General features: G+C 42.4%; 1 protein-coding gene across 1 annotated transcript in view; it reads right to left on the reverse strand.

Moving 5' to 3' along the window:
• Positions 1-13,015, reverse strand: part of LOC132123833 (DNA topoisomerase 2-binding protein 1-A-like) — a 31,808-nt gene that overhangs the window by 12,105 nt on the left and 6,688 nt on the right. Inside the window, exons 8-14 of the mRNA XM_059534521.1 lie at positions 8,587-8,750; positions 8,272-8,435; positions 5,651-5,901; positions 5,266-5,570; positions 5,001-5,173; positions 4,396-4,607; positions 3,897-4,210 (exon numbers count right to left, since the gene is read on the reverse strand). Of these exons, the coding sequence (XP_059390504.1) occupies positions 3,897-4,210; positions 4,396-4,607; positions 5,001-5,173; positions 5,266-5,570; positions 5,651-5,901; positions 8,272-8,435; positions 8,587-8,750 (1,583 nt within the window). The remainder of the gene's footprint in view (positions 1-3,896; positions 4,211-4,395; positions 4,608-5,000; positions 5,174-5,265; positions 5,571-5,650; positions 5,902-8,271; positions 8,436-8,586; positions 8,751-13,015) is intronic.

Raw genomic sequence — 13,015 nt, forward strand, 5'->3', positions numbered from 1 at the left:
AAATCTATTAAAATATTTTATTTACAAATAAAAGTGAATAAGTCTCAAATCTGGTAAAATGTTACACATTGCTCTTTGATCAGCCGTGGCTGGGCAAGGGTGTCTGATGTTGAAAGACCCAAAACACCCGAGGACCTCAGGTAACATCACTGATGATGTGTTCAGGTGCATCTGAAGATGTGTTTCAAGAACTAACTGTTCTGGCAAGGCCAGTGACTCCCAGGAATAGACTGGTTGACAACCAGGAAGAGGCTGGTGACTACTGGAGAGATAGTTGGCAGCTTGGGAAGACAGCACTTGGGGTGGGAAGGGTTGGCAGCCCAAACCACATTCTCTGAGAGGAGGAACCCTTTTTGAAGCTACAGATCAACTCATGGAAATATACCCCCAGGGGAACCAGAGATGGGGGGAGAATGAGAACCCCAACCTGACAGACCCAAGGTTATGGACTAATGGCAATGGAGGAACGACAATGACAGCAGTATGCAGGTGCGGGAAAACCTGCAAAAACAGTTGTGGCCTAAAGATCCACCAAGCCACGATGAAGTGTTTGGAGAACGAACATGTGTCACAGCACACAGGTGCTACGCTTGATGAGACGCAGGAGGAGCCGAGCCAGGAAGCACTCCATAGCGCTCAGAGCCTCCGTTGGCCTCACTAAACAGCTCCTGGGACAGAAGTGTGACGGAGAGCTCTGTTCAAAAGAGGAAATTGACCAGCATTTGCACAGCACTTATAGTGACCCTCACCGGGAGGAAGAGTTGGGCCAGTGTAGCATTCTTGTAGACCCCCCCCCCCCCCCCCCAAGCTGGTCCAGACCACCTTGACCAAGCACAATGTGCCACATCACATAACAAATCTGATCTTGGACTATTACAACCATTTCAGGATGTGAGACTCTGCAGGAGGTGTAACACCAGATTGGCACAAACTGGAGATGGGAATAATCACAGGCTGCACCATCTCAGTGACCCTATTTGCAGTGGTGATGAATATGATTGTCAAATCGGCAGAGCCTGAGTGTCGAGGGCCCCAAAGCAGAGGAGGGGTCTGCCAACCGCCAATTAGAGCATTTATGGATGACTTGACAGTCACCACAGAGTCAGTGGCAGGAGGCAGGTGGATACTCCAAGGACTGGAAAAGCTCATCCGGTGGGCTCGGATGGAGTTCAAACCAACCAAGTACCGTTCGCTAGTGCTGAAGAAGGGCAAGGTCACGGAGAAGTTCCATTTCAGCATCAAAGGGGCAAAGATACCATCACTGTCAGAACAGCCGGTAAAAAGCATGGACAAGGTTTTTGACAGCAGCCTCAGAGACCACGCATCAGTTCAGTCAACCTGCCAGGAGCTGGGCAGCTTGTTAAGAGCAATAGACCGTTCTGGCCTCCCCGGCAAGTTCAAAGCGTGGATTTAGCAAGTTCAGGAAGTCGTGGCCTAATGGTTAGAGAGTTGGACTCCCAATCGAAAGGTTGTGAGTTCAAGTCCCGGGCCGGCAGGAATTGTGGGTGGGGGGAGTGCATGTACAGTTCTCTCTCCACCTCCAATACCTCGACTTAGGTGCCCTTGAGCAAGGCACCGAACCCCCAACTGCTCCCCGGGCGCCGCAGCATAAATGGCTGCCCACTGCTCCGGGTGTGTGCTCACAGTGTGTGTGTGTGTTCACTGCTCTGTGTGTGTGCATTTCGGATGGGTTAAATGCAGAGCACAAATTCTGAGTATGGGTCACCATACTTGGCTGAATGTCACGTCACTTTCACTTTTTTTTTTTTTTTTTACCAACAAGGTGTCCCGCCAAGAATACTCTGGCCACTACTCGTGTATGAGGTTTCCATTTCTACGGTGGAGACCTTGGAAAGAAAGGTCAGCAGCTGTCTCAGGAGATGGTTAGGGTTGCCCAGGAGCCTCAGCAACATTGCCCTCTATGGAAACACCACAATGCTTTGGTTGCCTCAAATCCCTGGAAGAGGAGTTTAAAGTGACTCGGGCACGTGAAGTGTTGATCTATAGAGACTCTAACGACCCAGAGGTGGCCCAAGCAGGAGTGCTGGTGAAGACAGGGAGAAAGTGGAGCGCCCAAGCCGCTGTGCTGGATGCACAGGCCCGACTGGGGCACAAAGAGCTTGTGGGAGTGGTGGCCCGAGGCAGAGCAGGCTTGAGGATGTTCCCAACAACTCCTCTACATAAAGAATTGAAGGGGAAGGAGAAACACAGCCAAATACAGGAAGAGGTCAAAGCTGCTGTGGAGGAAGGAAGGACGAGTAGAGCAACTGGAATGGGGCAACAGGGGGCCTGGACCAGGTGGGAGCAGGCCATGGATCACAAGGTCACCAGGACGGAGCTCTGGCAAAGTGAGCCGCACCACATAACCTTCCTGATTCGGACAGTGTACGACGTCCTGCCTAGCCCAGCAAACCTCTGTACGTGGGGAAAAGCTGACACACCAACTTGCCAATTGTTCCCAGCTTGGGGAATGTTGGAGCACATTCTGAGTTCCTGCCCAACAGCGCTCGGCCAGGGTTGGTACACTTGGTGCTGAAATCTATTGCAGACACCATCAGCAAAGAGATCAGCAAAGGCGGTCGAGGGAGCAACACCAATTGCTCAATTGCATTTGTTAGGGCAGGAGAACAGCCACAAGCAGGGAGGAAGGCACCAGCAGGGATCCTGGCATAAGCCAAGGACTGAAAACTGATTTGGAGAAGCAGCTGAAATTCTCCCAGCACATTGTCAGCACAACTAGTCCATGGGAGGACCGCTTGGGAGAAACCCAAGAAAGAAAGATGACCAAATATGAACATCTGGTCACAGACTGCCGAGCACAGGGCTGGAAGGCGAGATGCATGCCTATCGAGGTTGGCTGCAGAGGATTTGTGGGGCGCTCCCTCCACAAAGCCTTTACTGCACTGGGCATTGCAGGAACAACAAGGAGCAGGGCCATCAAGAACATCACCGATGCAGCCGAGAAAGCCTCGAGATGGCTCTGGATCCATAGAGGAGCCCAATGGGGGCAAGCGAGTGCTACCTGAACACAAGTCGCGGTCTGATCAGCCGCGGCTGGGTCGCCTGGGTGAGGGTGTCTGATGTTGAATGACCCGAAACACCCGAGGACCTCAGGTAACATCACCAAAGATGTGTTCAGGTGCATCTGAAGATGTGTTTCAAGAACTTTGTATTGTTGTAAAATACATTATTGAAAAAACAATTATATAAATTTATATAGAAATCTAAAAAATGTTTCTTTTAAATCTATAGCACAGTAATAAAGGAAGCAACTATTATTAATTTTTGATTTCGCTGAAAATATTATAATACTGAAGGCGCCAATATAGAGCACCACAGAGCGCTTATGCGCATCCTGCACGCAGAATGATGAGCTTGAAACAACACTTAGTCACAGTGCGCAGGCTCCCAGCCCTCCGAGTCCACATAGATAGCTGCTCGACTTGTGTTCATCTTCAGTTCTGTCTTCACATTAGTTCAGTCAGTGTACTGTTTGAGTAAATGAATTACTCCATGATATTGGTTTATTTCGACTCAGAGGGAGTGTTGGCCACCTTAGGTAGGTAGGGAGCGGGGTTCATGATTACGTTCCGGGGGGGGGGGGGGGGGGGGGGATCCCTGCGTTTAACTATCAAATCTGATACTTATGAAGTGTTTGTGAATCTGGAGGAGAGTTTTCGGGAAGGTCTATTTTACGTGTAAATTACTTTGAATTTACTCATATATTTATGCAAGTTTCATGAATGAGGCCCAATGAGTGTAAATGGGATGTTTCTGACAATGTGACTAACGGTGTGGCCTTTTCATATCAGTCTTGTAACAACATTTTCAACTGTAAACAAAGCAAAAGATGTTTTCTGAACTTGAAATTAGATCCTTTCCCATTTCCAGCTCACCTTTGTGTTAAATGAGGGGCCGAAGAGTCGGTCTCTGCTCAGGAATCGAGAGGGAGTGTCTAGTTGGAGGGAAGAATCTTTCTGCAAGGCTCCTTTAGCCTTCTCCTGTCCTGGGGTGGCCACATCTTCCTCTTCCTCTCTCAACTTCCTGACCACTGAGCGGACAGTGCGGCTCTGAAAGCGTGCCATGTCCAGAGGGGTGATGGCAGTGCTATTTTGTGGGCCCAGTAGTGGTAGCTCTGGTGAACGCTGATGGAGACGCAGAGGTGGTGGATCTTTCTGAGATGCTCCAACAAAACTGTCCTCAGTTCTCTCTATATAAAATCACAAATAGAGAGTGATATTTGGTTTCCAAGTGGGCATTTTATACAGGAGCATGGCATTTCTGAAATTGTGTTGAGTCATTCAAAATTGATTTTCAGGTTTAAATTCAGAAATACATCACAAATGTTTGTTAGTCATAAACAAATTCATTATAATTTTACTTCTACTGACTAACCTGGAGAAGGAGTCAGGTCAACCAGGTACCGTTCCTCATCAGCACGCTTCCCTGTTCTAGCAGACTCTAAAACCCAGCGGATTGTGACTGCAGGTAGCCCCCATTTCTGTGCCGCCTGGTACTTAGCGCCCTCAGGAGTCTGGAGTACCAAATGAGTGCTGGCCACCATTCCCTTTCTCTGATTAGCAGTCCGCACAAAGTAATCATGAACACTGCAGACAGACGTGTAGGGGGAAAGAAATAAGAAAACATTAGATTAGCTCTAAGAAAAAGGTAAAGGTTATAAATTTTGCAAAAATGCAATTTGTTAAACACTTAGGTTTGCTGTAAGGCAGGGTTGCTGAAAAAAATTCAAATTCATTTTAAAAGGAAAAACAAGTTTATTTTTCTGATCCCTTTGGCAGATATTTGTCCTTGGTTTTTAAGTTAAACTTACTTCATTTTGTTAGGAAACAAGCCTTCATATGTTCATTTTGCATCTCAAGTAAATGTATCCTGATTTAAGGATGTTTAGATATTTGTATTGGAAAACAAGACAAAAATACTGAGGAAGACAAAAACTTGAAACTACCCAGAAGATGAGGACAGTGAGCAAAAGGTCTCACCTCGCTCCCAGGTGTTTGGCAAGCTGAATGAGAGCCTCTCTCTCAGCTCCGGTGAACTGACTGACATACAGCACACAGTCTTTGAGAGGAGAGAAGCCTTCTCTCACTGCTACTGGACTGAAAAGAGGATGAGAGGCTAGCGGCAACACGCACTGCTGCTCCACACACATGACCTGAACACACACACAAACACAGACCAGAAGTAATGAATAAACATCACAAAGCGTATCCTGTCTGTTCATAAATTCAAATGTATATTTCTTACCAGCCAGGTATCTGTTGCAACCTCATCTACTGTGGCCTCCACATCACAGCCCAGCAGTGGCACAATGGCATAATGCGCCACAGCTCTCGAACGGCCAACCAAGATCTTCCCAGAGTTTTCCATGACTAGCTCTGAGAGCTGGGCTTCAGCCTCGGCTCCAAAACCAACCACGATAAAGCACTTCCCTGAAAACAGGCCACCCTCTGTGGTTACAACCAAGGTGGAGTCCTTCCCTGCAGGTGAAGGCTGTGGAAGCAAAACGCTCTGCCTGCTGCTGCTACTATTTCTGGCTTGAGGCAGCTCCACTACAGAAAAGACAGGCAGGGAAGAATGAGGGAGATAGACAGGTGTAGACAGAGGAGAATTTCAATATTTATCAACTCACCCACAGTCTGGTCATTCTCCATGTATTGCGATAGCAGGTCATCCTCAGCTCTGGCTTGTCGGTTTGGGCTAGGGGCAGGAGGGGGAGCTACAGATGGTCTGGAGGCACGGGGGGCAGCCTTGTTAGGAGCAGGCATATCAACAGCAGCTGGGGCAGGGGGCAGGAAAGAGGGGTGAAAGTAGCCATCCTCTGGCAGCAAGGAACCCCGGGAGAAACTGTCCAGCAACCACTGCACAGTCACTATATGTGGTCTGAAGAGAAAAACACATGTTTTAGAAGCACATTTGAATTGTTTAAACTATACCACCTTCTGACCAAAGGAGCCAACTTCGATAGGAAGGATCCATCTGAATAACATGAACCTTGCGTTAGGGCTGGGTGGTATATCGAGTTTGTATGATATATTGATATAATTTTAATAGGCGATATAGTATATGGTGATATGATAAGGCAACACCAACTATATTGATACTGTATATAGTAATTTGATACGGGCACATCTGAATAATAGCAGAGGACACAGAGTGAGCTGCTGTGGGGAAAGTGCAAACTCCAATTTTTTTTAAACATGAGACATAAGGACATTAAAACAACTGCCAAGATACAGTTTAAACTTATATTAACAATGGTGTCGATGTTTAAATCATTTAAAATGAGAATGTAGGTGTGCTCACCCCATTTTTGTTTGTAAGAAAAAATGTGATTAAATTTCATATTTTATTTTCATAAAATAAAATATCGCAATGTCATTTTTTCCCAATATCGTGCAGCCCTAATCTATATACAGACCTGTATATGTCAACCTTGCAATTTGTTTTGAGTACCATCAGTGGGGGGTGAGGGGGATTGATATTTGTGGAGTAGGGTACTATTTTTTTTACCATTTACCGTAACTGTTTTAGGGATGGCGAAAACTAAAAAATTTCTTGACCGACCACCGAGCCTCATTAGCCGGTTGAAATCGGTTAACCGATTAGTTTCAAATATGGTAACGTTACGCTATTTGAAATAACAGCCATTTCGAGCCGTGCCTGCAATTTCGCAACTCTGTCGCATCTCTCTGCCGCTCTGTCTCCCGCACACACACACACACACACTGCCACTCACGTCACTTTTTTAAAATCCCCTACAGCGCGAAACATGAGTCCCGCAAACGCGTCGCCGAAGAGCTTGTTGTATGTAATCGTAGGACAAATGGCTCCTTAGTTTCAAATGATTTGGGTACAAGGTGATCGCTTTGAAAATAAAAGCGTTTGTCTAAACTCTAGAAAGCCCTCACCGCTTACAAAGTCAAGGGGCAGCATGTCTTTTTCAACCATTCCGCATATCTTTTGGGTAATAGTCTCTGAGCGCTGTTTGTCACATTTCCTACCTGCTAGCATAGATGACACGGTAGGTTGGCTTTGGCTACCTTTCTCACCCGAAGAGGCTTGCGGGTGTCGCGTTTTCAGGTGATACATCATAGATGATGTGCTGCTACTATATTTAAGCACTGTATCACACAAGTTGCAACTTACATCTGTCTCATTCTTTTTGGTGAAATGGTCCCACACACTACTTTTCTTTGCACGCTTGATCCTGTCGTCTGCCCTGGCTCTAACTTCGAGTGTTTTAGCCTGTTGCCTTTACTTTCCGCAAACCTTGTGAGCGCGCGAACCCAAACGCTTTGACCTCGCGCCAAATGTTTTTATTGGTTTATTAAGTACAAACAGGCGAGTTATGAAAAATTGAGTGTGAGGGATAATTTGTTCACTTAACACAAAAAGATGAGGAATGAGATGGCTAACTGTAGTAGCGTATAGTCCACTGTCTATAATAGCCTAATTTAGATATCACTTTTTTTTTTAACCGACAACTTTGACCGGTTAACGTTGATACGGTCAACCACCAGTTAAACGGTCATCGGTTAACATCCCTAAACTGTTTAGTTAATTTTTGCCATTTAGCTTTTTTTTTTTTTTTTAAATGCCATAAAAAAACTCCTGTACACTTATTAATATTATACACTTTATATCTCGGTATTTTGTATTTGTATTAAAGAAATAAAGGGAATGTAAGCATGTATGTCTCTGCAGCCTCACACGCAGCCTTTCTGTCAGAGCATCTGACAGGGCGAACGCGAGCCGAATTGAACTGAAACTATAAACTAAAGGCTAATAGGAGAGAAACAAATTGCAGAAATTATTAAAATGCAAAAAAAAAAAAATCCTGTGATTGGTTGACCTCTTCTTCTTTTTCTGTTGCTTGTTTTGTATACTGGCATGGACAGAGTTTTTTGCGCAGTTTAGAGTGACAAATCGTACCAGCGTACTTTTAGGTCAAAGTGCGTAGCTGCTACACACAAAATGCATACAGGTTGGCAGGCCTGTATACATACATATATATATATATATATATATATGAAAAAAAATCATAATAGGAAATGTAGAGAATATCAAGAATAATACTGACAAAATACTGACATATTAGTTTTTGGCCATATCGCCCAGCCCTACCTAGCGTATTCGGCAACCAATTCTGTCTCAAAGGTCCTCATTATAGCAACTTGGACCCTAAAGTTTGTTTAGTGTTTTTGTTAAATTTTAAAAAAAAATGATACCGTGACATGGATTTAGACTAACCTGTGAGTGGCTTTGTCAAGGAAGACTTTGACCCCCTGGTCTGGTTCACCCATCACTATATGCGTCAGCTCTTGGCTGGGCTGGTTGAAGCGCAGCCCTCCAGCAGAGTTCACCATCCTTCGCAGTTTCTCCAGTTTCTTTCCTGAAAAGCCACATAGGTATAACTACAAGACAAAAAGGTGAAAAATGGTCAACAACTGAAGGTTTTTTCAGCATTTAAATTCACACAAATGCAACAGGATATCACTTAGACTTTTAATCTAAACAATGTTCTAAACCGTTTAGTTGTACTAATACGTTTTTAGTAAAACTTACCTTACAGCCATCCAACAGGTCATCAACTCGACAGACAGTCATGTCAAATGTGTCAACTGGATCAGGAGTCTCAATGTAGCTGATTCCTGCTGTTGTGAGGGCCGTTTCATTAACATTCATACTGAAATTGGAAATACGGCTTAATCCCATAAGTGAAGGACCTTCTGCACAAATGACACAAAGAAATATATATCTGTAAACGTATTAAATCAGACTAGAGTGCAACAACTAAACGATAAAATCGATTATAATAGACAACGAGTTTCTGCAGGATTTTTAAGCTCAAATTTAAGACCTTTTAAGACCTGCACAATTAAAATTAATACCATATGAGCGGGGTAGGGCAATGTCTATATTACCATATTAAACTGTAAAATTACAGTAAAAAGCATAATATACAGTTCAGATACAAGTTTTCACATAGGCTGGTGCTAGGGCTGCACGATGTGTCGTTTAAGCATCGATATCGCGATGTACGTATCCACGATAGTCACATCGCAGGATGTGCGATGTAGGCTGTTGTAGTTGATCCGTTATTCATTAACTGTACGGGCCAGCTACTCCCCTGCCCTTGACAGTGTGATTCGCGGATTAATTGCACAGCTTAACCATCATAGAGTGAAAGTTTATAATTGACAGGACTGAAAACCACATGCAAGTTTAACAGGGCAGAGAGAGAGGGAGCGCGAGAGAGACAGAGAGCGCGAGAGAGACAGAGCGCGCGAGAGAGACAGAGGGAGAGAGCGCGCGAGAGAGACAGAGAGAGAGAGAGAGAGAGAGAGCGCGAGCGAGAGAGACAGAGAGAGAGAGAGAGAGAGAGAGAGAGAGAGCGCGCGCGCGAGAGAGAGACAGAGAGAGAGAGAGCGCGCGCGCGCGAGAGAGAGACAGAGAGAGCGCGCGCGCGAGAGACAGAGAGAGAGCGCGCGCGAGAGAGACAGAGAGAGAGCGCGCGCGAGAGAGACAGAGAGAGAGCGCGCGCGCGAGAGAGACAGAGAGAGAGCGCGCGCGCGCGAGAGACAGACAGACAGAGAGTACATTAGAAGTGCCATCAATGTTTATAGAAATGTATATGGATTTATTTTGCATGTAATTTTTTTTTTCTTATGAATATATATGTATTTTTTGTTTTGTTTGTTTCTATTCTGCTATGTACAATGCTTTGGCAATATGTACCTTTGTATGTCATGCCAATAAAGCAATATGAATTGAATTGAGAGCGAGAGAGAGAGAGAGAGAGAGAGACCGAGAGAGAGAGAGACGTTTTCAAACAACACGAAATGAGAATGTAAGTGTGCTCACCCCATTTTTGTTTGTAAGAAAAAATATCGCAATATATATATCGCAGAAAAATAAAATATCGCAATGTCATTTTTTCCCAATATCGTGCAGCCCTAGCTGGTGCCTCGCGCACATATTCACTGGAAACAGCAGCCGTTCACTGAGCCATTCGGCGCGAGCAGCGGTCCACTTTGGCATATTGCTAATTATGTTTTTTTCCCCCATCGATATTGAAACACACGTGAACTACAAAGCCTATTTTACCTCATGAATAATAGTTAAGCTTCAAATGGGCAACATCACGAATCTGGAAACGTTTGGATTTGTCCCGAGTGAAAGAATGAGAGAGCCCAACCTTACCTTATGCTTAGCTTTAAATTATTATTATTTTCTTGTTGTTTATAGCTAAGCCTATATTATTATATACTGCAATTATATTTATCCATTAGAATATATATTTACTTAACTCTTGTTTTGTTCTGATAAATTTGTTACATTTAAAGGATTTTTTTGGGGGGGGGTAGTTATGTATAGCTTGTGGGGGTCAAGATAAAGGTGTGAATCTCTTGCTCTTTCATATGGACAGTGTCTTATGAGGGTTTAAAACTTGCTGAGCAGGTTTAGATAGGACTCATCGTATTGTTATACACTCAAAAAAATGGTCTGCCCCCCACGTAAGATTTTTCTAGTTACTAGTCGTTCATTTGTCATTATTCAACTAACCAGAGGTTTATATTAAATTTACATAATCATGTCTTAATATATTCCGCGCTCAAGCACATGCATTAAGTTTGTCACAAAGCACAGACAGAAGTGGCCTAATAATTGTGAAGGAGACATTTTAATTATGTTTTCTTGTTGGCTGCCAGATGAAATTCACTGGCTCTCTCCTCATGGATGTGCCTTTAAAGAGAAATGCAACCTTCACAGATTACATAATGCTTTCATTTTTGTTTAAAAGACATTTCAAGCTTTTCATGTATGCGAGACACCACAATTTTAAGTAAATTCATTATCAGGAAAAAATTCAAGTGATCGAGAGGGCGCCTCCCTAACATTAATGTGCATTAATAATTTTCGCACAAACACTTGAATATGAATATTAACCCTCTGGAGTCTAAGGGTATTTTTGGGGCCTGGAGAAATTGTCATGCCCTTGTGTTTTTTCAGTTTCTTATAAACATCTGAATGCCTAAAGTCTAATCCCACTGTAATCAGCACAAACTGGGCTATAATAATATGTGAGCAGCATGTATGTACATGATTATGTTTTTGAGAAAAAAAAAATGTATGCGTGGTTAGTGAAAAACTAAAAATGTTAAATAACTTGAATAAGGCCATAAAACACATACCGTTCCCGGGAGCTTGTAGCCTGGAATGTTTCTTTCTAAATTATGTGAAAATCATCTTGTTTACTCACTCACAAAAAACAATATATTGATTTAAATTTCCTAAGACACTTTTGTTGGTAAAAGTCATATACGAGTAGGCGTCAACTATCATGAATATCATTGTGATTTACACCTGAGAAGACAAAGGCCTGCATAATGAGCTGCATAATGAGCCTTCAGTCAGGTGTGTCGCTTAGAGGGAAGAGTTACAAGAAAGAATGGGAGGACAAAATAAATGTATATAATTTTATGTTTGTAGTTTATTTAGAATATATTTAATTAGCATACAAAATTTAATATCCACTTGCAAGTGCAGTTAAACAGTTTATTAGGAACAATCAAAGCTGACTTTCAAACTGAATTTTTTGCATCATTACTCCAGTCACAATTCTTCAGAAATCCTTTTAACAATCTGATTTTCTACACACAAAAAATCGTTTATTGTTATTATCATTATTATTGTTATTATTAATGTTGAAAAGAGCTGAGAATATTTTTTCAGGTTTTTAGGGGGGGGGGGGTAAATTGAAAGAACAGCATTGTTAGTTACATTTGTTACAGTTACATTTATATTATTTACACCAAGCTTTGGAATGGTATAGTAGTGTATTTTGTTATTGAAACTTCATAATGTTTCACTTGATTATACATTTAGTCAGGAATTATAGTTTGGAAAAAGTCTTTGGAAAAAGTCTAACTAGTAAAATGTTTACATGTTATGTGAAAACTAGTACAAGTATATAAATAAATAAAAAGAGACTTACTCATGTTTATGATCTCTGATGAATAAAGTGCTTCTTTTTTTCTGAGGAAATCCAAATCTCAAATCCTCAACCACATCACATCTTTTTGGGGTGAATTATGTCTTATTCCTCTCATCGCGAAGCAAACAGTCAAATAAAAAACTTGAAGAACAGTCTGGCTGCGATTTCTTCTGTTGTATGGGCGTATTCAAGCCGCGCGCTTCAGTTCGAAACATTAGAATCTGAATAGAGCGGTCAGCACCCCCCGCATGTGGTCGCATTAGAAGATAATGAAGGTAGACAAGAAAAACAGACACCGAATTGTTTTCATATTGATTACTTTATCACAGAATATTTGTTTTCGGCAGCACTTGTTTATTTCAAAAGTAGACATGTCAGGCTTTCTATAGTTATCTCTCATGTCTCTTCGTTGAATATTCACGGAGTTACAGTTCATTTTAATGACGTGTTTGTAAATGAAGATCAGCGCAGACAAAGGCTGCAGACAGCACACCTTGTTTGTTATCTTTATTTCACAAGTGCAGAAAAGTTTTGTTGTTATGTCTGTATACAAAAAAAAGTAGACTCTTTACAATTCGATCGATGTATTGCTCTTATTTGTACGATCAAAACTGGAAGTGTAATTTAAGTTCTTTTCGGGGGTTATCAGGAGAAAATGCCTCATAACGCGTATACGTGTTAATTGACTTCAGAGGGTTAACATTTTGGAATAATTTATTCATATAGCATAATTTTATTTAGTCTCACTGGTAAAGACCTTTTTTTATTTAAAACCAAATTTAAAAACTAAAACAAATACTGAATGCTGTTTAAGAAACCTCTTATTGAATGTGTATTGATTGTGTTGTTTGGATTGTAGCACTATGCAGTTATTGCCTTTAATTTCACATGGTTACAGTTAATCTTTTCATTTAAGACCAGTTCTATGTAGTTTCAACCCAATTCAAAAACAAAAGCTAAATGCTGATGTATGTACCATCTATGTTTGTATTGAAT

Source organism: Carassius carassius, chromosome 42 (genome assembly GCF_963082965.1).
Source record: "Carassius carassius chromosome 42, fCarCar2.1, whole genome shotgun sequence".
Lineage (NCBI taxonomy): Eukaryota > Metazoa > Chordata > Actinopteri > Cypriniformes > Cyprinidae > Carassius > Carassius carassius.